Source organism: Uloborus diversus, chromosome 6, assembly GCF_026930045.1.
Source record: "Uloborus diversus isolate 005 chromosome 6, Udiv.v.3.1, whole genome shotgun sequence".
NCBI lineage: Eukaryota > Metazoa > Arthropoda > Arachnida > Araneae > Uloboridae > Uloborus > Uloborus diversus.
The window spans coordinates 139,551,983-139,578,674 of NC_072736.1; the positions used below are offsets into that span (position 1 = coordinate 139,551,983).

General features: G+C 33.7%; 1 protein-coding gene across 1 annotated transcript; it reads left to right on the plus strand.

Annotated features, from left to right (window-relative positions):
- Nucleotides 1–226: 226 nt before the first annotated feature.
- LOC129225204 (ADP-ribosylation factor-like protein 2) lies at nt 227–26,692 on the plus strand. Its single transcript, XM_054859771.1, has 5 exons — nt 227–347; nt 6,822–6,932; nt 7,027–7,189; nt 14,852–14,932; nt 24,761–26,692. The coding sequence occupies exons 1-5, from the start codon at nt 283–285 to the stop codon at nt 24,893–24,895; spliced, it is 555 nt and encodes a 184-aa protein (XP_054715746.1). The 5' UTR covers nt 227–282; the 3' UTR covers nt 24,896–26,692.

A 26,692-nucleotide genomic window follows, 5' to 3' on the forward strand; every position in this document is an offset into this window, starting at 1 on the left:
GATTTAAAATCAGTTGCACTAGCTCTTTTTTGCACGCCTGTAAAAACTGCCATCTTTTCGAAGTAGAAAGAAAAGCGTGCCTTTCCATTATCACATGATACTTAGCAGCCAGGTTTTATGATCCCTGTCTAGAGGCAAGCCACTTTTACTCTGTTTTAAACTTTGTGTGTGAAGCAGCTCATAATCAACTCAACTCAAGAGAAATTTTGTATATTTTTGTTTTCATTCTGCTCGCGGCCCTTGTTTGTGTTTGCGGCAAATAGACTATTTTGAAGAGATGTGATGGGTTTACTTACAATTTTAAAGAAAATGAAGCAAAAAGAGAAGGAAATGAGACTATTAATGTTGTATCCTTTCATGCTTTCATCTATTTTATCTCCTCCAAATTCTCTCGAAACTTAATTGGTTTGATTTGTCCTATTTACATCTGTGGCTTTTATCCTTTTAGGATTTCATAATTTGTTCAATTTTGAATATTATAAAATTTTGCTTTTTTCGTGTTTGTGAAAACTTTAAATTTTTCTTATTAAACTAAGTTAACTTTGAAAGTAATAAATGAGTGTGATAAAAGTGAAAGCTGTATTTACTTAAACTTTTGGTACCAATTCAGTATAATTTTTGTTGAATTCTCTTTAAATGTTTCTGTGTACTTTTATTTTTCCAAGTTTATTTTTATTAAAAATAATTCAGACAGTATGTGAAACTGAGTAATTACATATAAGTGTTCATTTGTTTTACAATTATTAATACATAATCAGGGGTCTGGCCAGAGGATATTTGGGTCCGTTAACGGACCCTTCACAAAAATCCGATCAACCAAAACGGACCTTTCACAAAATTGCGATCAAACAAAACGGACCTTTCACAAAATCCCGATCAAACAAAACGGACCCTTCACAAAATTCTGATAAACAAGATCGGATCTGTCAAATTGTTTATTGAAAGAGCAAATCTGAAAGCAAAATAACGCATATTTCTGTGTATAAACCGATAATTTTTGGAACCTTTTTTTAAGTCAAATTAGAGGGATCAGCTTATACAAAATCGGCTAATTTTGAAAAAAAAAAAAAAAAAAATGGCACTCTTGGAATGCTTTTGCAAGCGATAAATAATGGCTACTGCCAAATAAATATAAGGGTTGTTTGTTTTATCACAGCTAATTAGCAGCGGTGTTTTTGTAAACTTTTCTGAAAAGGCGTTGGTAAGCACTTTTCTCCGCTCATGATTTAATAAACAATAATAATATATATCTGCGAAATGAACTTAGAACTGCAAAGGGATAGTAAGGGTGAGGAAAAAATATGATCGCTTCAGATAGTGTTACCAACTTTAAAATTATCACCACTTAGCGTCTGGCGTTGAACCTTTATAATGACTTGATTAGAAAATATTCTCATCATTTTGCCAGCTTGTCAATATTTGCGTTTTTACGTTGCGGTGCGATGTTTAATTGTTATTTTGGGAGAAAATTATATGGGTTTTGATTTTTCGATGCTAACAAGGATGATTAACTTTAAATAAACTCTTTTAATTACCGTTTTTTTTTCTTTAGATGTCTACATTTTGAAAAATGCAATCTTTTAACATCCGATATGAGAATCACATTTTGTTCTTTTTTCAAGCTAACTTCGCTTTATTAGGATTCAAATAAATGAAAAGTCTCTTTATTTCTGTTAGAACTCTCATTTCAAGTTTTTAAAGCAAAATTCCATTTTCTGTTATGAGTCAAAACTTAAAATGCTAAATAGATGGTTTATTTTATTTTATTTTTTGGGTCAACTGTGTCCACAGATATTAATGATATGTTTATTATAGGACTCTAAAATGCAATTTTAAAATAATTTTATCAAAAATATTTCTTTTACAAGCTTTTTTTATACTTTTGATGCCTTCACTTTGAGAATTGCGATCTCTTTGCATCTGCTATGGGAATCCGATTTTTCGAATTTTTAATGATTATTACGCTTTGTTAAGAGGTAAACAATTGAAATATCTTTTTATTTTTGTTAAAATCACGGAATTTATAAGTTTTAAACGAAATTCTGTGCTTTTTAAGAGTGTCTTGGGTCAAAAAGTTGAATGCTGAACCCTATTCTGAATTTTATTTTATTTATTTATATTTTTGTTACAATTATTTTAAGTACTGTACAGAAATATATCTAGTATAATTTAACATAATGTAGAATGGTAGATAAATATTGATACTTGAAAGAGCGATGCCCCCCCCCCCCCCGCCAAATATCAGAAAAAAAATCCAGAATGATTTTCTCGACGTAGAAGAGGAAAACACTCAACTTTAAGTTTAATTGATGCAGTTTGTGCCATCTCTAAATTCTAAAATTTCGTTTTAACAAAAAAAAAAAAAAAGTTTTTTTTTTTTTTGTTTTTTTTTTTGCGAAATTTTTTGATTTTTCACAAAATTAATTCATTTTTCACAAAATTATTTGATTTTTCACAAAAAACGGACCCTGTGAAAAATCCTGGACAGACCCCTGATAATCATATGTGAGGAAAAAAATAGTTTATTTATTTTTAAAACTATGGATTGGAAGGTAGGTCGGCGGTCCAATGTACCCCTCTAAAGAAAAGATTCCCTTTGACATATGCTACTAAATTTTTTAAGTAGACAAGACAAGAGGGTTACATCCCCCTGCTCGCTATTGCTTGCCAACCCCAAGAACTCACTGCTGACAGCTCTATTTGGAATGTAAAGCAATTTAAACGGGGATATTTCTATAATTAAGAATCTGGCAATCTTTCTTCATTGGGGTCAGTTTTTGGCTCCAGTGCCTGCGCGAGAGGTAATTTCTTCGCAAATCAAAACAAAGAGATCGGAAACATCTATTCACATAGGGTTACTATAAATCAGTAAGGTTAACAAAATAAAATTATTTACGCCAAAAATGAGACAACCGCGCCAGATTCCCAATTATCGAAATATCCCCATTTAACCTATATTGATGTGCAAACTACATCATTTTATTTTAGCAGGTGCAAGTTCAATTTTGTGCTACCTGATGGCAATAATATATTCCGGTTACTAAATTTTTCAGTGAAACGATAATTGTCCAAAATTTGGCAATTGTTTCGAAATCTCAAGTATGAAAATATTCGTCACCTTTGGGTGCCTACTTCGACTTTAAAAGATTTTGATAGATAATCAATAGAAAAATATTGTGCAACAAATTTGCATAAAAGTGCCATTTGATCTATTTGAGAGCTTTGTCTGAACTTTTAAATGTTGATATGAAATCCAGCCTGACTTCTCTATGTCATAGCGATTCAAGGATTTCATCCGCTGCTGCTATCAACACCATTTAACTTTAATAATAATTTCACAAGTAGTGGTGCAACATTAATGTCAATGTTTTTGAAAAATCAACATTTTTACCATTAGTGTTTAAGATTCATGTTTTTTGTAACATCAATGTTTTTTCAATTTCGATGTTTGTGATTAGACAAAAAACATCATAAAAAAGGTTATTATGTTGAAAGAAATACAGATCTGGTTAAAGCCACTCAATTAGTTAAAGTGGCAACCATTTTATTAAAACAATTTTTCTGTATTTAGGAGAGAGGGAGACACATTAGGGTGGAAAAAAAATGACCTTAAATTTTTTTTTCAATTTTTTTGGTTTGCCGTAGGGGGGAAAAGTTGTCATTTAAGTTTAAAAAGAAGCAGAAGAAATTTCATTGCTTTACTACAACATCTTTAGGTGCCGCAACGAGCTTAAAGTTTGATAATAACCGAAATTTCCATTTAACAATGAAATTCCTTTTTATGCTTTCCTACTGTATATAACAGCACAAAATATGACAGTAAATACATTTTTTAAGCATTATATTAGAAAAAAAAAACTAATTCCGAAATACAGTTAAAAAAAAATCATAATCTTTACTAATAATAAAGCTGAAAGTCTGTCTGGAGATCTAGATCTCTGTCTGGATCTCTGTGACGTGCGTAGCACCTAGACCGTACGGCCGATTTTCATGAAATTTGGCACAAAGTTAGTTTGTAGCATGTGGGTGTGCACCTCGAAGCGATTTTTCGAAAATTCAATTTTGTTCTTTTTCTATTCCAATTTTAATCAAATTTACCCGAGCAAAATTATAAGATGGACGAGTAAAATACCAAGTTGTCATAACGTGGAACCGTAATATGGGCAAGCCAATTGGCAAGAAATTCTTACATTATTTGTGAATATACAAGCAAACCAAATGACCTTTTAATTTTTCTACAACGGGCAAAGCCGTGCGGGTATTACTAGTGTATTATAAAAGACATTAACAATTCCATTTTTACCGTTTAAAGTATTCTTAATGATTGTAAATAAATGGTTAAACCTGTATGATGTTTGTGTCTACTTCTTTGACACATTAAAGTGTTTTTTTTTTTTTTTGTATCAAATAACTCTTTCTTCCAAATAACTTTTGAGTGAATTTTTCGTCTCTTGTGACTGAACGATACTTTTTAAGAGCCGCTTAGGGGTTACAAGTTTCACTTTGAGGGATTCACTAGACAAATGTTTTACCAAGGGGGGTTCGGTTATTTCATTTTCACCCCATGAGATCAAATCGATGTAATCTTTGGCAGCAAAAATTATTTGTGAACTTTAAACTTCTTAACCCCGCCTCTACTTTGTGTTCTTGCATTCAACACACGTCGTAATCCAAGTTCTCTTACATTTCTACGCTCTTTGCATAACATAACCAAATGGAGATTTTCTGTTGCATCAAAATACCCATTTCTTTATATAACCCGGTCTAAAATGTTCTTAAAATCATGAGAGAGATATCGTGAATGTAAAATACGTTCAAATCAATGTTTAGAACCGTAAGTACGAGAAGGTTTCAACTTGATGTTAAATCACACAGGAGCATACGCATTGCCCACTTGATCCGTACAAGAAATGGATCCTTTCTTGAAAATGTATGAATGAATAATGATTACTATTGAAAAGCGATAGCTTTGTGCAAGGTAAATTAGATAAAAAGGGAACAACGTTTAAAAGCACAAAAGGGATAAAAAGTTTTTATCCTTTTTGTGTTTTTAAACCGTGTTCCATTTTTATCTAATGATTACTATTAATATATTTCAGCATTATTATTTGTTTCAAACAATTTTAGCGAAATGCCACGCCCCTATATAGGAAACTATACTTTACTACACTTTAACAATGTACTGAGTCAGAGTCTTGAGATTTTCAGTCGGATTTTTAGTTGCCACGTACAATCGAAATAAACGATTTGCAAATGTAAGTCATCTGGAGTGGGGAAGTTTTCCCAGGTTCCTGGAAGATAAATCTAGTGAGCAAGTCCCACTTGATGTATTGACAAACATATCCAATACATATTTGTGATCGGTACTTATGTCCTGTATGTTCTCAAAAAGAAGGTTATTTTCAATAGGGAAGGAAGTAACCACAGGAAGATTAGAACAGGTTTCCAGCTGTTGACCTATTTTGTCTTTAAATTCGTTTGATTCTTTTGTTTTACCATCTAAGAATACATTAGGCTTCTATTCATGTTATCTCAAAGAAGCTCTTGACCAAATGTAATCTATTCTGGAAACTAAAAAGTCATATTTATTTCACTTACAGAAAGATTTTTTCCAGCCGCACTTTTTACGCCGTGTCTAATAAAGCAGTAGCATTTCATTACATATTCGTAAGTAGGTAGTGAAACTTCATTGAAATCGCTAAAGATTCCAAAAATAGGACATTCTGATGTTTGTCTCGTCTGCACTTGTTTAGACTGAGCCATTGCAACTCACAACAATAAAGTATTTTACCAACTAATGAAATTTTACGGTACTCACTAACTCAACTCGACAAAGAAATTGACACCTGATCTGAGTTTGGTCCCACCCACACAAATCACTGCTGACCAGCCCCACCCCATTTAAACATTCGCTGCTGCAATGACTCAAGCTCCCAGATGCCAGTGCATTCGGCAAAAAGTGTGTTTTTGCGAAACTTACTTTGCTCTTGCGGCACCTCAAGACATAATCCAAACAACAAAAAAAAGTTATCATGCGAGCTGTTGAGCATAAAAATTGCTTTTCGACAGCATTTGAAGCATAAAGATAAATTTGAATTTTTTTTTTAAAATTAAAATGTAGCAAAAATTGCAATTTTTGCAAAACTTAATGCTCTTTGCGGCACCTCAAGACGTGCTTCAATATTTTTCATATTTTTTTTACATCTTGTTTGCATGAAAAGGCAACTTTTCCGCACTACGGCATATTGAAAATCAAAAAAAAAATTTTTCGTTCCACCCAAAGACTTATTTGGACTGCTCAATATTTCAGGCAGCACTATAATCCACTTCCCAAGAAAAATTGAAGTGATTGGCAGTAAAATTTTCCAAGTTATGTCACTCATGCAGTTTTGTAACTAGCTTCCTCTCCAAATAAAGGAGGTTAATACACCAGACCCTGTACATTAAAAAAAGTCAATGATTCGAAACATTGATGTTTCGAAATATCAATCTTTTTTTGATCGATGTATCAAAACCATTGATGTTTTAATTCTGTTCTTTAAAGTTTTGAAACGTCAATGTTTTCACATTGATGTTGCACCTCTAATAGCAAGATATACTTTTGTTTGGTGCAAGATGCATGTGTGAGATTTCTATTCTGTGAACCAATGTGTTAATTTTCAAAATAGTTCCTTTATTTTTCATTTTAAAATCCTTATCTGAGGCATTCTATTGCCCCTAGGTCTAAATACTTAATTTTAGAGCAATTTTTAAAGATATTTATTAAACCTATATTTTGGCTACTTGAAATATGTTGTTGCTAAACCTTAACTGAACAATAGAGGATTAGATAATGCTGGCAAGACTACCATTTTGAAGAAATTCAATGGTGAAGATATCAGTGTTATTTCTCCAACTCTTGGATTTAATATTAAAACACTTGAGCATAGAGGGTATATTTAGTTCTTTTTAAATTCTTTGTTGCTATTAAATTTGGCACATTTTATGTCTTAAATTAACTTTAACATTCCTATTTTTAAATTACAGGTTCAAACTCAATATGTGGGATGTTGGTGGACAAAAGTCTCTGAGATCGTACTGGAAAAATTATTTTGAAAGTACAGATGGCTTGATCTGGGTTGTTGATAGTGCAGATCGTCGCCGTTTGCAGGACTGCCGAGATGAATTACGAACCTTGCTGTTGGAAGAAGTACATTATAGATTAATATTTTAAATTTGAGTATACAGTCAGACCCTACTATAGCGATCCCTCAATGGACTGGCTGGGGAGATCTCTATGAGCAAGGATTCACTACATCCGAATTTTTTTTTTTTTTTAAAAGAGGCATAAGTCCGTAAGATACTTACTATAATGTACACCTTAATCACACTTGATTTCCCTTAGCAATAGGGGCAATAATGTGAAATATTTGTACTAAAACTATATTGTACTCTAATTCAATAATTAGCAAATTATAAAATAGGGATTTGTATTTTTTCTTATGCAGAGATAATAGAATTAAGATTTTTCCAGATAATGGCTAAAATAGTCTCAGAAAGTGAAAATTCTTAGCAAATTGGCTTTCGCCACTCTCTAATTTTCAAATAAATTGCACTTTATCCTCAAAAAGCTTTTCTCTTATCCATGCTAATTACAGTTACTAGGAAGTTCACAAAGTTATCAGTAGTACTATTAAAAAATCAGCCGAAACACATGAATGACCTCATCATTTAACGAAAACCATTTGAAAATTGAGGGAGCTTGAAAAAAAAGATATCCATGCCCCCTTTGGACAAACAGCTGCTTTATCAAAAGTACAATAGGTGAGGAATGGTTTGAACTGGGGTATTTTGGCTCAAAACCCAGCTAGCACATGAACATTTGCCCAACGTTATCATATTACATTGGACCAGCGTCGGCATCTTACATCGGAACGTACCTTAAAACGGTACGTCGGAAAACGGTTATCCAACGGTTGGTTATTGGTTAGTTTCAAACGTTATTCTAATGTAAAATACAACTGTGAACTAACCATTTACAAACGTAATTTCGATGTAAAATACAACGTTCAACCAATGTTGTTCCAATGTAAAATACAACACTAAACTATCCATTTAAAAACGTAATTTCGATGTAAAAAGCAACGCTTAACCAACATTTTCTAATGTTGTTCCAATGTAAAACACAACAGTAAACTAACAATTTCCAAACGTAATTTCGATGTAAAAAAACAACGCTTAACCTACATTTTCTAATGGTATTCCACTATGAATTTCAACGCTAAACCAACTATCTTCTAATGTTATCTACTTTAACCGTAGCATTTCATTAATAAAATAAGTATTACGAGGTGCTCTTAGAAGAGCAAGTGTAAAGAATAATTTTTCATTCATATTAACATAAAATGATAAAATGGCTGAATTTGACATACAATTTATCATTTCTCTATCATGTACAAACGTTTCAATAGAATATGAACAAAAATTAAGACATTGATAATTCTTACCTTTTATTTTTCTGAATAATTTTTCGAAAATTATCTTCATAAGCATACATTAGTTTCTTTTTTTCTTTTTCAGGAAATATTAATTACCAGCAAGGTTATTCTTAAGACAGAATAAAATTTTTTACTTTAAAATTCTGCCATGAAATATAACCTAGCTTGTTTGAAGGTTCAATTTTGCTTTGACCTGAAATAAGAATTAAAAAAATAAATAAATAAATAAATAAATAAAAAAAAAAAACATACGCATACACATTCAGTTAGAATCTTCATAACAATTAAAATGACATGGGTTAAATTTGAATATCATGAAAAATACTTATTTTACTGTTTTGTCGAACTATTATACTCTCCCATTTCATTCAAAAGTTCATGTTCATTGATTTTTTTTTTCATTTTACTATTAGGGAAGGAATTTCAATGTATTTTATCCATCAACGAGAAAAGTTCATTCAAAGACACAATTTTATTTCTATGGTAAATTGCACATGTATTGTGCATTTAAAATTACCAAAGCTAAACAAAGGAACAACATGAAATTCTAAAACGAATTCAAAGCATTCACAAAATTCTCTAAAAAAACTGGTTAAAGCATCTATCAAAAAAAAAAAAAAAAAAAGAAGAAAGAAAATCAGTTCGAATGAGCAAGAATTTCAATTCATCGGAGACCCCTCCCCTCCCCCCCCAAAAAAGAGAAAATCCCCTAGAAACAACCTCCCCCTAAAACCCCCTGCCAAAATGAATTTGTAGAAAAAATTCTAGCAGTTTAAAACAAGAAAAATCTGGACCTGCACAGCCACAATCATTTGTTGTGCTTAGAAAACCAAATAAAAGTAGAATTCTTTTAATAATCAAACACACACATACAAAAAGAAAAAAAAAATGTTTTATCTTCTTAGTTTTAAATTTATTGAAAGAAAGAAAAATAGATAAATAGTTGGAAAAATGAATTGAATTACTTAGGAAGACTTGAGTACTTGCGAGATTGAACACTCGCCGGGAGCAAGTACGACACGTGTGAATGTGTATGTGACCCTGGAATGAAAAAGAAAATGGCTATGCCCCTGGCGCATCGCTCTCCCTCATCCCTTTTTCAAGTCCTGGGTCTCAACAAGACTGCAGAGGCGGGGGGGGGGGCGGGGGGGGGGGGGGGGGGGGGGGCTTATGGGACGCATTACGCACGCTTTGCAGAACGCGCAAATCAGGGGGCAATAATGGGCGTAAATGTGAAACAGGTTTGAAGGTTAGAAATAAGTTGGGAATGCGTTTAGTCGGATATAGGTTGGTTTTAAACCATCCTCCGATGCTTCGAATGATCGGATGAGTGTATGAAAAGAACCAATATCTAACCAAAACGTATTTCCAACCATTACGATGCATTTTCAACCTTTCTCCAATGTAAATCCGATGGTTTGTGCTACCTGGGAAGGCATAAGTATGGTAGAGAATAGTGTTTGCCGAAAGAACAGTTAATAAGGAACGCCACTGGGACAAGGGCAAAGACTAGCTTAAACATTTAGAAATTTTTGAATGGGAGTTAGATCATTATGTAGTGTTTGTTGATTGTTACAAGCATATGAAATTGCATTAATGACATAGGGTTGCAGTTCAGACCATTTAGAATGTTCACTATAAAATTGTTCTATCCCGGGTTCGCAATAGAGGGATGCGACTGTATTTTGAAATTGTTGTGTTTCAACAATTAGATGTAAACTATTTTTAATATTGTTTTCTTAATCTTTGCAAAAAAATATTATTAAAAAAATATCGGCTATATACACTCAGGAATACTGAAAATAACGCCCCAAGAAAGAAGAAAGGTACAATCGCGCAATTTTGCATATAAGAAGAGTGACATCTAATATGCAAATGATCCAAGTTTGGTGAAATTGCGCATGACGGTTTACCCTACAGTATCGGTGAAATTGGGGAAAAGGTGCTATATAGACCGGTGCATAATTTAAGATTTATAAATGTTACGATTACATCCGGATTGTCGGAGAACCTTAATGAGTGAAAGATTTCAGGTGGACGAGTTAGAAAGCGTTTGTCACAGTTAAGCGAGTTTGGGAGAGGTTTGATCATTGGCATGAAAATTGCAGGCTGGTTGATGAGCTGTGTTGCAGCCCAGATAAATCGTTCGCAGTGTTCCGTTAGAAACTGCTGGAGGCAGTGGACACGAGATGGTACCCACGCGCAAAAAACCGGGTCTGGAGCGACCAGGAAGACCACAAGGAGAGAAGATGGAAGGATCGTGCGGCAAGCGCTCGTGGATCCCACAGTGACTCGTTTCACCATACAAGCAGACGTTGCGGTAGCAGTTGTTCCCCGAACCATTTCTAAACGTCTTGCGAAGGAAATCTGCAGTCGAAGAGCCCTTTTTGTGTATTCCCTTTAACATCAAAACATAGCAACTCCATCTGCAATGGTGAGAAGCCAGAGCGATGTGGGATGTCACTGATTGGCAAAAGGTGGTGCTAACGTGATGAATCCCGATTCGTTTTGGGGTCAGATGGTATCCGGGCACAGATGTGGAGGCGCCCTGGAGAAAGGTACCACTCCACCCATTCTATTGCCTGACTCACTGCCCGCACAGCGGGCACAGTGGTCTGGGAGGCTATAGCCTATGATAGTCGGTCTACTCTAGTTGTGGTACGTGGAACCTTAACAGGCCAGCGTTATGTTAATGACATTTTTCAACCACATCTAGGACCATTCCTAAATGGCTTCCCAGGAGCAGTTTTCCAGCAAGATAATGCTTACCCCCATACAGCTAGAGTTGCTCAAAACTTCTTACGTCATTTAGAGACTCTTCCATGGCCAGCCCGCTCCACCGGGTTGTCCTCTATAGAGCAAGTATGGGATAAGCTGTAATGCCAGATGTCGCCATGCTACTCTGTGCAAGATTTAGAAGTGGCTGCTCAAAATTTGGGGGTCCATCTGCCTCAGAACAACATCAGACATTAAATTAGCTCAATGCCGAACTGTGTTGAGACTTATATTGCAGCAAAAGGGATCCAAAGCGCTATTGAAGTAGCACTGTATTTATCTCATTTCTTAGCTGTATTTGTTTAATTGTCTAGATTTTGGGATCAAGTGTATCTCTCATCTGTATTATTCTGTGCATCAAATTTCACTTCAATCCAATGCTTTCCTCATGGCTCGCTATTTTCAATGTTCCTGAGTGTATTCATAAAGATATTTTATTATCTTTCTATGTAAGTATTTTGAAATGTATTTTTGTGGGAATTTTAAAGGAGCCATCGCTACTTCAGGTGAACGACAGAAAACTGAGCATCGAACCTGGTATTGATATACGTGAAATACACCGCCAGCTCAGTCATTTCCAGCCGAGGACTGCAGTTTCGTGCTTATTAGCACTCATCAGCCCGGCATAGGAAAGTGACTGAGCTGGAGATGGAAAACCTCTTAAGGAAGCCAAGAGTGCGAAACAAACTGGTCGGCTGGAAATGACTGAGCTGGTGGTGTATTTTACGTATTTCTGCTTTAGCCCTGGCTAATGGGCGGTAATTTACTGAATATACTGGTATTGATATATTCGTAATTTTTTTGGCTACATGTTTAGCTATATAGCTGTGTGACTTTAATTAGTAGAGATATTAATTAAAAACAATTAAAACCCCAACTCTTTTTCATAGCAGTTCTTCTTCGGATCACTTTTCCCTTCTTTCGGAACATTTCCACCCATAATATTCCCTATAATATTCTCCTTCATTTTGGCAAGCGGCTAAGCGCAAGTGACTCACAGAGTGAATGTTTTTCTTTTTCTCAAGGCCATGCTATCTTGCCTTCGTAAATTCTTTCTTTTTTCTGCTTAAAGTGGAAGTTATTGAATGATTTAGAATGGAATGGTTCTATACTTTAGTGCTTCGGAAGAACAGAGTTGTACACCAACCCACCAGAGGCGAATCGTGCGAGCAGCCTTAGCGCCTAGTATATATATATATATTTTTTTTTCTATATTTAGGGCATAAAATTTATTTTATACCGGGGTTTTTGTTAGTTTTACAAATTTGAATAATAAGAATATTTTCTGTATTGCAGTGTTTTTTATTAGGCAAAACATCTTTTGTGAGGAAAAAAATGTAGTCTATTTTGAGAACAAGTGTGTAATGTACAAACAAGAGTGGTAAAATGAGCAGGGTCCGCAGACTTCCTATTTTTTCCTACTTTCCTACTTTTTTAAAATTTTCAAACATTTTCCTGTTTTTTCCTATTTATTCCTATCTTTTTCAATGCATAATCTTGCTTCTGCCTTTTTACCCATACTACTGTATTTTTGTGCACCTTATCCACAGACAGCGGCGGATCCAGACGATCCTGTTGGGAGGAGCGATTGAGTAATGCATCAAGGGGGGGGGGGGGGGGGGAGAGGGGACTAATGAAAATAAAATTTAGAAAAAAGTTAAAGAACTGAAGCATGTTTTTATATTTTTTTGGAATAACGTGTGTCGTTCAAAGAGTTTGAATGAAAGTTATAAATTTTTCGAGTACCACACACACACAAGAATGAAAATTTGAAAAAAAAAAAAAAAAGGAGTTTCTATGCTAGTATTCTGGATCTATTATCTAATCTAAACTTTTCAACTTTTGATTCGTTTGAGGACTCGTGAAGTTTTTCCAGTAGCTATTCAGTTCCTCAATTTTACTTTTTTCCTTATAAAAGAAAGGTTGTAGTATTAAAATGGCATCTCTTTTTACCAGTTTTCGTACCAAACATAATGAAATACTAAAATTGCTTTTATAAATAAAATTTGAAGATAGTTATGGATTTGTTTGTTGTTCAGTTGATTAATATTCCCTCATAAGTAGGAGTGTTTGCAGGCTCTCCCCCGAAAATGTTTGTTAAAAACGCCATTTTTAGACTATTTGGTGGTTAATAAGTGGAAGGGAAGTTTGGTGGTCCCTTTTTGGAAATTTTTTGATCTTTAAGGGTATATTTTTTAAAACACAATTGGTTACTATCTTTTTGTTCTTGAAGGGAAAGGATGAGATTCAGGAATTCTATTCTCCCCAGTCGTTTTATAATATTACAGCTTCAAAAACGCAATTTTATATATCTTTAGTAATGCTAAAAGCGCAGGGGATTTGGCGGTTTCCCCTGGAAAATTTTTTGGAACTGAAGTCCTAAAAATGCAATTGTAGGCCATCTTTGATGACGTAGCAGAAGACATGGGGTTCAGAACTTTTTCCAGAAACTTTTCAATGTAAGAGTTCCAAAAATGCTGATATTACATCCTAACATCACCTAGATCCCAAATTACCTCTCATTAATCCCCCCCCCCCCCCCCGCCGCCCGACTTGAACAAATTGAACTGGGCTTGCTCTACTTGGGGGGCGAGTAGAGCAAGCCCAGTTGAGTCAAACAAAAGCGCAGTCATACCACCATTTTCTCGAAGCAGCTCAAGGCATCCCCCCCCCCCCCTTTTTTCGAAGCAGCTCAATTATTGTTTTTTTATGACTAAGAGGACATGCGATTTTTGGAGCTATTTTTTTCTCTTTCTACCCAAAATAATTATCCTCTTGTCTTAATTTCAGTCTCATTCGAAAGCCTACAAAAAATACCCTTGAAGTGGATTTACTTCCTTTGGAATTCAAAACCACCAAGGCTGTTCAATCACCAAGAAAAAAGTTATTAGCATTTTAAAGTAAAAGAACATCAATGCTGAATATGAAATTTATTGCCTGCTGCCCACTCAGTTTTAGTTAGTGTGAAGAAAATCATTAAGAAGAAAGATCCGTTGCCTTTTTTTTTTCTCAGTTGTGAACAAATCAAGCTCTTACTTTTATTTTGAGGTTTTTCCGGGGGGATTTAAAAATTTTCCTTTTTGGTTATTTTTCCATGATCTGTCGGGAAATTTTACGGACTTTTTTTTGTTCAAGTCTGATTGTTGAACGCTCATCACTTGACAACTTTTATTTTCGAGGTAGACAGTGCAAAGCCAGGTGACGCTGCTAGTACTGAATTAAAGGTGATTCCATGTCATAGCGGCCACCCAGATAAATTGCAAAATATCGTAGATATACCACCAAGATCATTATGAAATCTCATTAGCAGCAAAGAAACCTGTGAGAGCGACTGTTGTTAGTTTTCTCTTTCACAAGCTAGGTGAAATTCTAATTGCAACGTTGGTGTAATTCTAAGGTTGCCAAATGAGCTCAGGAGCTACTATGATACAGAAGTACCAAATTAAACAAGCATATTGACACTATAACCTATATTTTCTGAATTTCATATCTTGATTAATTAACGTAAAATACTTTTAGTGTCATGTTTGTCACTGTAATTGGAATTTATTAGTGTTGAAAATACTATATTTATTTCATTTTTTTTTAAAATTTTGCAGAGGCTTTCTGGTGCTACACTGTTAGTATTTGCAAATAAGCAAGATTTACCTGGAGCTCTGACATCAGAAGACATAAAAGATGTAAGTCGTCAGTTCCAAATATGCTTTAATTATTGCAAAATAAATTCATTCGCTGTTTAGTGTCCTAAAAAATTTTAACTCTCATGAATCATATATCAATATATGCAGTGGCAGATTTACTGGTTTTTTTTGGAGCCCCAATACATTGAGACTCCTTTGTCTATCAGAGAACTACGTAAAACATTTGTAGTGTACATTTTTGTATCCCCTTCAGGCTCCTATGACTGTGAGGGCCCCTTGCAATTGAAACATGGTAAAGCTGCCACTGAATATACAGGATATTTATTTATTAAGTCTTTCACTGATAAAGAAAGTATACTTGAAAAAATACCATTTATAAGATCTATCCTTAATTATTTCAATTTTTTTCCCATTTTTACAACATTAGCTTAAGGCTTGTAGGTGGTGCTAGCATTGAAAACTGATCAACCCCCTAGAGTGTTGATATAAGGTCACCAGCATATAAGATTATTTTGCATATAAGGTCGCTGATCTTGAGTCCCAACCCATTGAATAGGAATTCTATGTTATTTATTATTGGATATATGGTCTGGTTTTAAATACAGTAATTGCTTGTAAGGTCAATTTTGAGTGACTTTATTTGGATGATTTCAATGCCATGCAGATTCAAGTCCAAGAATTTTCCGTTTTACACGATCATTTTTCGGTGAAAAGTAATATGTTTACAAACGCTGTAGTGCAGTGAATACAGAAGAAGGTGAAACTAGTGACAGTGATATTACTAGAGAGTGATGCACTGACATACATAGAAACGCTCAGAGCATAAATGTCATAAGACGTTTTTTTTTTGTTTTTTTTTTTTAACTATGAAAGGGCTAAAAAATTAAAAAAAAAAAACTCAAAACTTAGAAAACAATGTACAAAATCTTTAAGAAAACCTGTGATTGATTGTTTTTGGATTAGTTTGCGCATGGTTAGTTGTACATCAGTACTTTGCTTGACTATATTTGTATGCAACTTAATTCCCAAATAAAAAAAACAAGCTTAAATGCAAACACCCTGTATTTGATGTTATTATTAAAAGTGGGAGCAATCATTCGACCAAATGACAAGCTTATTCCTTTCCTCAAAAATCCTGCCATTTTTGAAAAATTACTTTGTTTAAAATATTGCAATTAAATGTTGCATAACACTTTAGGCTGGGCCTCCATCTTCCATTTTCTCAGTTAACGTTTAATAAGGTAACCTGCTTTTAAATGAAAGACAAAATTGCTCCTTTTGTCATGCTTTCAAAACTTTTGTTTTGGAAGGATCGACAGTGCATGGGTACTTTCTGATTTCAAGTCCAAACTTAAGGATTTCACTTAGATTGTACAAGTAATCATTGAAGATAATACCAATTTTAATATCTGATATTAAGCTTCATTGAGTGGGATACAAGTCAGACACAGATGAAGTGAAGAACATACACTTTTGATCATCAGAAATGATGGGAAGAATTTTTTTTGGGGGGGGCAGTGCTTTATTTGGGCGAGAATAGGTGGTAACTCCCATGAACTTAGGCTGACTGTTGCACAGAAAAATTGGGGGATCAAAATAATTCAAGGGGGTGCAGGGGACAGCAAATCTAGCCAGTTCTCATTAAAATTGTGCTATTTTATAAATTCAGAACACAACCTCAAAAATCGAGATGAATGAACACCGTGATAGACTCTTGCCATCCATTTCAAAGTTCCCTTTCAATTTTTATTAGATAACAACGTGAAAAAAGTCCGCTTAACTGAAAATGTGAAAATTTAGTAATAACTTTCATGAAATTAATCAATCCACAATTTCCACATTGTAAAAAATCAATTTTTGTTTGATGGCTAATTTTGATCTTTGAAAAGTAAAGGGGTAAGGCCTTTTACTTTTAGAAGTCAGAAATCCATAATTCATTGCCTCAGTCTGTTTGTTTTTGTGTAATTACTGGACATGACTATTCGCAAAAACATCTGAATAAAATTGGAGTGAAGGATTCACTGTGTTGCCCTCTGTGTCACTAGGAAAAGATGGACGGTGATTATCTCAAGAGCTGCCCATGTATTCACACTTTTATACTTCTTCATCTTATTGGGATGCTGTTTGATTAATGGCAGAAATACTGCCGACAGATGTAGGATTAAAAAAAAAAAAAGTTTTAGAAGTGGATGCCATTGCCCCCTGGACGAGCCACCTATGCTCATAAGCATTTGATGCATTATAGCACCAAAATATTTAGGATATTTGATTTAAACTTATATCACTATTACAGTTATGCAATGTGAATAATTACACAAATATGAATCTCATGGTTATTATAGCAATACAGAATTACAGAAATATGTTTTGTTTGAATTACTTCACTCAATATATGTTGAGCATCATGCTCCAAAATTTATACACCAGCATAATGTTATCTACTTAATAACAGCTAAAACACAAGGCTATGGGCGACAAGAAACGATTGGATTCAAAGTAACAAAATTTCTTTTGAACACTTTTAAAGAAGACTTCCTCCTGGGGAAGTAAGTTAAAAGATATTAAAGTGATACCTGCAGCTGAACTTAAAATGAGAAATCGCTTTTTAAAGTTTTACGAACCCATATACCGTCAACTCCTAAACACTTGCATACATATCAACAATAGCTAGGACGATAATAGCATACGTAAAAAATGCATGTTAAAGCTGTAAAAAGATCGCTTATTATTGCAAACAGATTACACACATACGCCGGAAAATCGTGCAAGCAGTTCAAATCAAGCTAGGTTGCTTCAAAAACGCATAGGGGAGGGGAGAGGATATTTTTCTAAGACTGGTCTGGTCACTAGTTCAGGCACCTAAGCAGTGTAGATATAAAAATCAGTGTGTAGGGTAGATCTAAACATCAGTATGTAGGGGAGTATTACAATTTCAAAATCAGTATGTAGGGGAGATGTAAAAATCAGGTTTTAACCAGTCAGATTTTGGTGATCTTGAAAGGTTTGATGTCATTGGAAGGGAAAGGGAAGAAATAAGAATGTGTAAAAATAGATTTTGCACTTCTGAAGGAAAATTTGTGCATTTATCTATACTAGTGTTCGCAGGGCCGACGCCAAGGGTGTGTGTGTGTGGGGGGGGGGGGTGCTACACCCTCCCGGTTTTTCAGAGGTGGGGCCGCCAATTTCATTTTAGCGATGCAAAAAACAAAGAAAAAGGGAAACTCTTCATTGTTTAAAAGAATATAATAATAATTATAACCGAACAATTAAAATAATAGTGACAAAAAGCATTTTTTCTGAAAATTTGAATAGAAACAGTCATCTTAAAATACAATTTAGGAACATCCATGAAACTCTTTTATTAAGATTATCTAAGTAAGGGCCTCGGAAATGTATGCTTCAAACATTTTTTAACCCAAAAAAAAAAGTATTCAATGCACTATTTTACTAGGCCGCGGCCGCAGAGTAGGTATGTCTAGCTAGTCGGAAACTATGGGCCCGGCTCAAATTAATGTATAGTGCATAGAGTAAAATTAGCACAATAAGGGGGAGGACCGGCGACAAAACTAACGTAGTTCGCTCTTTGTCTCTCGGCGGCGCTGGTTATACAAAACCAAGGTTTTTCAATTTTCATTGAAAAAAAGATAAATAAATAGGATAGCTTCATTGGGGCCGCCGAAACATTCCCATATGCAATTTTTTTTGATGAAAAATATGTCCTGCAAATCATTGTTAAGTGGAGAAAAATGCATGGATAGCCGAAATATATTTCAAATAGAAAAAAATTACAGTTAATGCAAAGAGAGATTAAAAGTATTGCAATGAATACTCATACTAGAAGTTCTAAATGCTTGAATGTAAAAATCGCAAGCAAATCAAAGCTTGATCAAGAGATGCAGGAGGCATATTTAAAATAAAATTAAGTGGAATAAAGACCTAAGGTATCGCAGAAAATTACCACATCCGTTCAAAATGTTAAAAGTTCTTTTTCTGGGGCCGCAGACTCATGTATTTCAAGGAAACAAAGATATTAGGCTGGAAGTTGAAAATTTTACTAGGGAAAATTCAAGCAAAAAATAGTTTTTGGCGAAGGAAAATTGAAAAAAAATCTTGATACAATATTTTTACCAATAATTAAAATTTAAAATGAAGATAGGGATATAGCCAAACTGATGGAAGAGCGGGGAACTCCAAACCCTTCTTTTTACATCCCCAAAGCCAAAAAAAGCCCCAAAGCCCAAAAGATATGAGTTTTTAAAACTTAGGTTTTTAAAAAATTCCTGGAAAGCGTTCTTAAACACCACCCCGGCCAAACGTCATTAAAGATGGCCTACTACACATGAGTATTTAGGACTGCAATATCGAAATACCTTGGGAGTGCTCCCAATGTAACCTCCGATAAAAGCCCTCTCAATTACTCATTCATCATTATTCAAGATGGAATAAATTTCGTCTTTTGGACTTTAATTTAAAAAAACTTCCTGAGGTCTCCCGAACCTGTCCTCCTTTTAATATAACCGAAGTTCCTAAAAAATTTCATTGTAAAGGCTTTAATTCAGAAAATTTTTCGGGTGAGATCTCTTAAACCCCTTACTCCTCTAACAGTATTGAAAATTGCCCACGATTGTGTTAACTGAATTTCAATTTCGAAAATTTGCCAGAGGAGGACTCCGAATCTCTCCACGCATTAATATTACCAAAAATCTTCTAAAACTGCGTTTTCTACAGATCGAAATTTTTTTCGAGAGAATGCTTCTCTTTCTCTCTCTCTAGCCAACACCATCGATAAACGTCTTAAATCCCGCTTTTAGTGCTTCAATTACGAAACATTTCTGTGCGCCAGCCCCTTCAACCCCCCCCCCTTTCAACGAAGGTCGGCTTAAATTACGTTTTCGGAGCTTTAATTTCAAGAACCTGGCGGTGCACATTTTAACAAAAAAAAAGGCCTTCAACCGCATTTTTATGGCTTCAATTTCAAAAAATTTCGAGGGGATGGCCCCCACATCTCTCTTTTTCTTAATATCACCATAGTTCGTCTAAAACTGCATTTTTCGAACTATAATTTTCAAAATTTTCTACCCCCTTGACCTGTCACAATCAGAAGTAATTCACATTTGCGTGTTTGGAGTTTGAAATTTTGGAAAATATATCGGGGGATAACCCCGAATGTCTTCCTCCCTTAACGTCACCATATATCGTCTAAAACTGCGTGTTTCAAATAACAATCTTGAAAAATTCTTGAGGGAGAAAACCCAGACCCCCTCTTTCTCCTGAACATAATCAATCATTACTTACAGTTCTGTTTTGGGAACTTAAATTTGGAAAAAAATATCGGAAGAGGCTTTCCTGGACCTCCTCTCTCCTTCCTCCCCAACCTAAAATATAGTCTAAAACTGTGTTTTTATATCTTCAATTTTGAAAAAATTCCAGGAGGTAGCCCTCCGACACCCCTATTTCTGATTGAATATTATCCTTTACTATGACTATCCCAGCTAAACCAGAAGCGGAATCTTCTCTCTCTCTCCGCATATTAAAACATGCGTTTGAAACAATTAAGGGGCCGCCAACTGCATACACCCCCTCAGATTTTTGTCCTAGCGACGGCCCTGAGTGTTCGCCTAGTGGTCGAAATTCGACCATATTCATAAATGAATATTTGAGAAAACTTGTATGAATTTAACTATTTCCAACATTTTTATTTCTACTCTTACTCATGTTTACTGCATGTCTGAAAACATACAATTTTTATACGGACACACAATACCAAACAGTAATAATTTATTCCAATTTTGCTTTTTATCTGTTAATCTTAAAATAAATGAATGGAAGGGGACATTTCGGTAATGGGGTCGTCTCCGAAATTTTCAAAGAATTTTTTACTGAAAGAGGATGCTTAAAAACAAAGTTTTCAACCATTTTTTAAATAATTTGAAAAAATTTAATATTTTTCAACAACTGTTTTAATTGGTGTGCACATTGAAATTAATTTTTTGGCATCAAAAGCGATAAAATGCCACTCATTGATGCCATTAGCTCACAGCTCAAATTATCATAACCCAAAAACGCGGTTGAGAGAAAACCATAAATATTTAGCGCGGCAATGGAGTCGCGCGTCAAAGTACATCAATTATAAAGTCATAAAGACCACGCCTTATTTCCAAAATCGGTCATTCAAAAAAGTTAAAAAAAAAAAAAACTGTTGAGAAAATAAAAGTTTTTTCTGGCTCAACGTTCTTTTTTCTCATTCTATCTATTTCAGTGACTAAAAGTAGTACTTTTGGTTGAAGAAAACAATCCCATTGAGAAACTGGTGTGGTCGACAAATTACTGGCTTGAATAATTTTATTTTGGATATCATGTTGCTTTGTGCTGACCCTAAGCAAATAAATATTTCCCTATTCTTTGTTTATGCATGCAAAGGAAAAACATTTTTCGAGCTGGCATTGGAAACAAAAAAATTAACGTCAATGGATAAAAATTACCAATTATCCAATTTTCGAAATCTTCTCATATGAAATGAAGCATCAAAACTCAATTTATACGTAAAAGTTCTGTGTGAACAATGTTACTTATAAAACGTCTACTATTATTGAATAAGTTGCTTCTTCGTCATTAGAAATATAAATTTCCAAGTATCAAATGAACGAACTCTACTCGTGTCAACATATAACTGTCCATTCAAAAACATTGGGCGTCGTAATAATAGTACAATTTTTTAAAAAGGTCGACTTTGTGATTTGTTTATGGTTAAGGGCGGTGCATAACTGATGTCACTCTTTTCAAAATTTTCGACCCTCTCCTCCCCTTTGTCACTATGTTTTGCACTTCACTATACCACCTCTTCCCTTTGTCACATGTCACGCTGTTTTTCGTAAACGTTCCTATTAAAAAAAGGCTTGTTGTCACGTTCTCCCCATTGTATGCTCCTCTTGTCATATCTTTCCTCTCCCTTGTCACAAACTGTTACTATTTCGTGAACCCCACCTTAAAGCGGGACTTTATTTGTGGACAGCCCCTATTTTGAGGCAAATATACATTTCGCTACTCTTTGTTTTCGTATGCAAAGTAAAAACATTTCTCGAGCTGCAATTGGTGCCAAATATTTGACGCCAATAGATGAAGAGTGCCAATTTAACAATTATCGAAATCTTCCCGAATGAAATGATCCTGCAAAACTCAGATTGTATGTAAAACTTCAGCCTGAACAATGCTTCTTTTAATAAGTTTAACATTATTGATTAAATTGCCTTGACTTCTGCCGTTAGAATTATTGAATTCCAAACAGTCAAATGAACGAATTCTACTTGCTACATTAAAAATTGTCCATTCAAAAAGAATGGACGTTGCAATAATAGTGTAATTAAAAAAAAAACAAATCGTGTTTGTGATTTGTTTACGGTTTAATGGAAAACTGACAAATGCACTTTTCAAAATTTTTGATCTATCTCCCCTTTGTCGCAAAGTTTCACATTTCACCATACCCTTTTTCCCTTTGCCACATATCACACTGTTTTTCATAAACATTCTTATAAAAAAAGCTTGATGTCCCATTCTCCCCATTGTATGTTCCTCTTGTCATTTATTTCCTCCGCCTTGTTACGAATGGTTACAATTTAATGAACCCCATCTTAAAGAGGGACTTCCTTCGTAGTCAGTTCCTTGCAAAAAGACATTTCTGTACTCGTTTTTTATGAATGCAAAAGAAAAATATTTCTCGTCCTGGCATTGGTGCCAAAATGAATAAAGTTCGCCAATTTCACAATTATGGAAGTCCTTCTGAATGAAATGATGGCGCAAAACTCCCTTAATACGTAAAACTTCTGTACAAACAATATTTTTTTTTGTAAAAGTAGGCATGATCTTGCCGTTAAATATAAAATTGCCCACAGTCAAATTAACAAACTCTATTCACGGCACAGCAACATATAATTGTCCATGCGAAAGCACTGGACGTCGTAATAATACGCCAATTTTATCAAAAGTTTCACCTTGAGATCTGTTTGTGGTGATAGCAAATGCAGGTATTATTAGGAGCTGGAACTGAAAGTCGTCCCTCAATCCGTAAAATAATTTATTTAAATATTAAAATTGCGAAAACATAATCAAAATGAAAATATTTTAAATGCCCAGAGTTACCCAAAAAACCTCAATAATAAAAACAAATGCAAGTATTTCATTTCTTTATGCTCTAGCAAGAATTGGCAACACCACAATATTATCCAGCAATTTCTTCACGCTAACTGTGTCGCGTGAAAAATCAAATAAAAATGAATTTTCACTAACTTTTAATTGCTTCTAGCGCTTCTAGTGGGTTGGCGTTTTCGCTTGGTAAAACCGGGTAGAACGTGTTTCAAAGTATTTTGCATGAGCTTTCCAACCATACCAAACTCGAAGCATTAAAATGCATTTTTCGTGTAGAAAAAGCGGTTTAAAAGATGAATTAAAACTTAATGTTTTAAGTTTCCAACAATGAGTTTCAACAATGGAAAAGAGATAAAATTAAAAGTTTTGAGTTCGCTAACTAAAAAACGCTTATAACTTTTTTCTAGTGGATTTAGGTTATTGGACCTTGGGCACCCTGACACTTTCTTCGTTAGGAGTATTTTTTAAAGATCTTTCCAGCCATATCAAATTCGAAAAAAATGAACCATCCGTTCGCGTAAAAAGAGCCATTTAGGACGAAAATGCGTTTTTTATTAATATCTCCGTCAATTAGCTTTCGATTTCAAAAAATTTTGTTGAAGACACTAAAACTCGGCAATAGCTACTGAACAAAAAAAGAATGAAGGAAATCAGTTCACAAACAGAGGAGGAATCGGTACCGAAAGAAAATGGCTTGCCTATTAATATATAAAGATTCAGTAAGTCATTGGTGAAATTTATATATATATTTTTTGAAAGTGTGAAAGGTCGTAGTCAATCTGTCCTGCTGACAGGCTGCCCATGGATAATCAAGAATTAACTGTACTTCTTAACTCAGATGCCGCTTTTTGAGATTTTTTTTTTTTGATATTTCTCATTTACAAAAGACCGTAAAACATGATACAGTCAAACCTTATTCATGTGAAATTCACTGGACGATGGTTATTATTTGATGTTGGCTACATTTCATCTTATTGGATAAATTATTATGTGGTCGTTAACTCACAGGATCAAACAAGTTTTTAATTAGGTTTGACTGTATTTAGGTAAAATACAGTTCATGAACCACCTGGGGAAAATGACTCAATTTTGCTAAAAAATCAAGAATCGACTTCTGTACTTCTTTTAGTAAAACTAAAGGTTAAATTATTTATAAATAAGGACTTGTTTTTCCTTGTAATTAAAAAAAAAACCTCCTTCATTTATTTCATGTGTATAATTTTTTGTATAAGCTTACACTGTGGAATAAAAATTAAATGTGTTTTAAAATATTTCAAAGCATTTTTATCTTTACTAATAATATAGCTGAAAGTTTCTCTGTCTGGATGTCCGGAGGATGTCAGGATCTCTGTGGTGCGCATAGCGCCTAGACCGTTCGGCCGATTTTCATGAAATTTGGCACAAAGTTAGTTTGTAGTGGTGTGCACCTCGAAGCGATTTTTCGAAAATTCGATGTGGTTCTTTTTCTATTCCAATTTTAAGAACAAAATTATCATAAGATGGACAAGTAAATGACGAAATTATCATAACGTGGAACCGTAACATGGGTACAAGCCAATTGGCAAGAAAATTCACCATACATTATTTGTAAATATACAGGCGAACCAAAAGACCTTTTAATTTTTCTATTACGGGCAAAGCCATGCGGGTACCACTAGTTTAAAAATAAATGTATAAAAGATATCTCTGTAACTTTTAGTTTTAATCCATGTTCTTTTTTTTTAGCTAATGGAATTGAGTCAAATTAAAACTCATCACTGGCAGATAGTGCCTTGCAGTGCTGTTACTGGTGAAAACTTATTAATAGGAATAGACTGGATTTTAGATGATATTGCAGCAAGAATATTTACCTTAGACTGAAGTTTAAGTACCTGTTGTCATTAACATAATGTGTAATTTATCCCTCTGCATTTTAAATACGTATTATTTTTCAGTTTCTAAATCATTCACTGAATTTATCAATCAGTTTCTTCATGCTAAGTTTATTTTATCATCATTCCATTTTTGTTAGTATTGAATGCTACGATTTAAAAAATTATGTTGAAGTGAATATATAGTCTATTAACCAAAAGCAAAATGGAATTAAAAAAAAAGAATTGTAATGTATGTAATTGTAATATATATATTCCTGTTATTTATTGAAAATTATATCATAGACATTGGTTTGTTTGTAAAAGTGCATATAGATTTCCAGAAAGTTTTAAAACATTGAAAATTTTTAAATGTGTGTTGAAATTAGGTAGGGTTTTGAGATTTTCTACTATACCTTCAAATTAAAAACCATTAATTTTCAATGTGCAGATTGAAAATAATCTTAGGTTTCATGATACATGTTAAAAATATATACACCTACCTAGAATATTAATAAGCTAATACAAATATTTAGCGAGTTGGAATTGAATATAATCTCATAATAGTTCAAAAATTCGATCTCTTTTTCAAACCTATAGTTAAAGAATGAATTTTTAATATTTCATGTATAATTTGAAATATCTTTTTTTTTGGATTATAAATCTCAGTTTCAACTGTATGATCTTAAAAAAGACTTAGAGTGCAAGTACTTCTGTAAAAACTAGTATTTTTATAGAAAGTGTTATTTGACATTAAGTGACAACTATACTTTTGATGCACTTAATTTCATATTTTAAGAAGTTGTCAACCTGACATAGTAATTCTTCCTGTTTCTTGTATTAAATAATTTCTTAGTTTTTGTTCTGTCATTACCTAATGGTGTCAGGATTTAATTGTTCAGGGGTATATAGGATGCCTATAAAACTTGTCATAAAATTCCAGCGAATCGAAATGTATCAGTAAAAAGTATTTTTACCATTATTGTAGTTGGAAAAAAATATTTGGAGGAATGCACCTTTTTTTATTGGGTATATGCTATGGTTGGTGAATTTTAGTTAGGCCAAAAAAGCTTAGTTTTGATTACTTATATCACCTTTTATTCAAAAAGTAGGCATTAGTTTTCTTAAAAGGATAGTTTCCAGCTAATTAACATTATTTTTTAAAAACTTTTACAATAATTAACCCAATATTTTAGGGGAAGCCCCCCTCACACTTACAGCAATGGTTTCTAGAACAATAATTATTATTCTTCCCTTAAAAATGAAAACTTAGTTGACATCATGAAAATACCTTTGGTTTTGTTGTTGTTCAGAAGTTTTGACATATATTAATCACTTTTACTTTTCATCATCACATAGCTGTTTCAAAATATTTTCCTTTCAGAATAATTGAAATTTCATTGTTTAAGGTAACTTTTGTAAAAAAAAAAAAAAAAATCTTAGGAGGAAATATACCCCTTCCCTTTTGTGTGAAAATAATGAATAATATTCTATGTATTCGGTGAAAGTTGCTTTTTTTAAAATATTTATTTTCTTTCAACTTTAACTCCAAAATGTTGATATTTTCCCAATAGACTGGATTGATAATATGTTTTCACAGCTAGACATATAATGCACAAACGTTTGAGTGTTTTTATATAATCGAATGTGAATACAACATTCTGTCTTACAATTTTATTAAAAAATATGTGTTCAAATGTATTTATTTCTTAAGTCAAACCTTAGTGTAAAATTGTTCTGTTATTTGGAATCTTATTCATGTAAAAGTTAATTTAATATTTTATATGTGTTGTGAAATAAAATTTGT

Excerpts from the sequence above, each read along its gene's own strand:
- LOC129225204 (XM_054859771.1), top strand. The coding sequence starts at position 283 with ATGGGTTTACTTACAATTTTAAAGAAAATGAAGCAAAAAGAGAAGGAA. Across the intron at positions 348-6,821 it reads GAAATGAGACTATTAATGTT|AGGATTAGATAATGCTGGCA; the intron begins GTATCCTTTCAT and ends ACTGAACAATAG. Across the intron at positions 7,190-14,851 it reads GAACCTTGCTGTTGGAAGAA|AGGCTTTCTGGTGCTACACT; the intron begins GTACATTATAGA and ends AAAATTTTGCAG.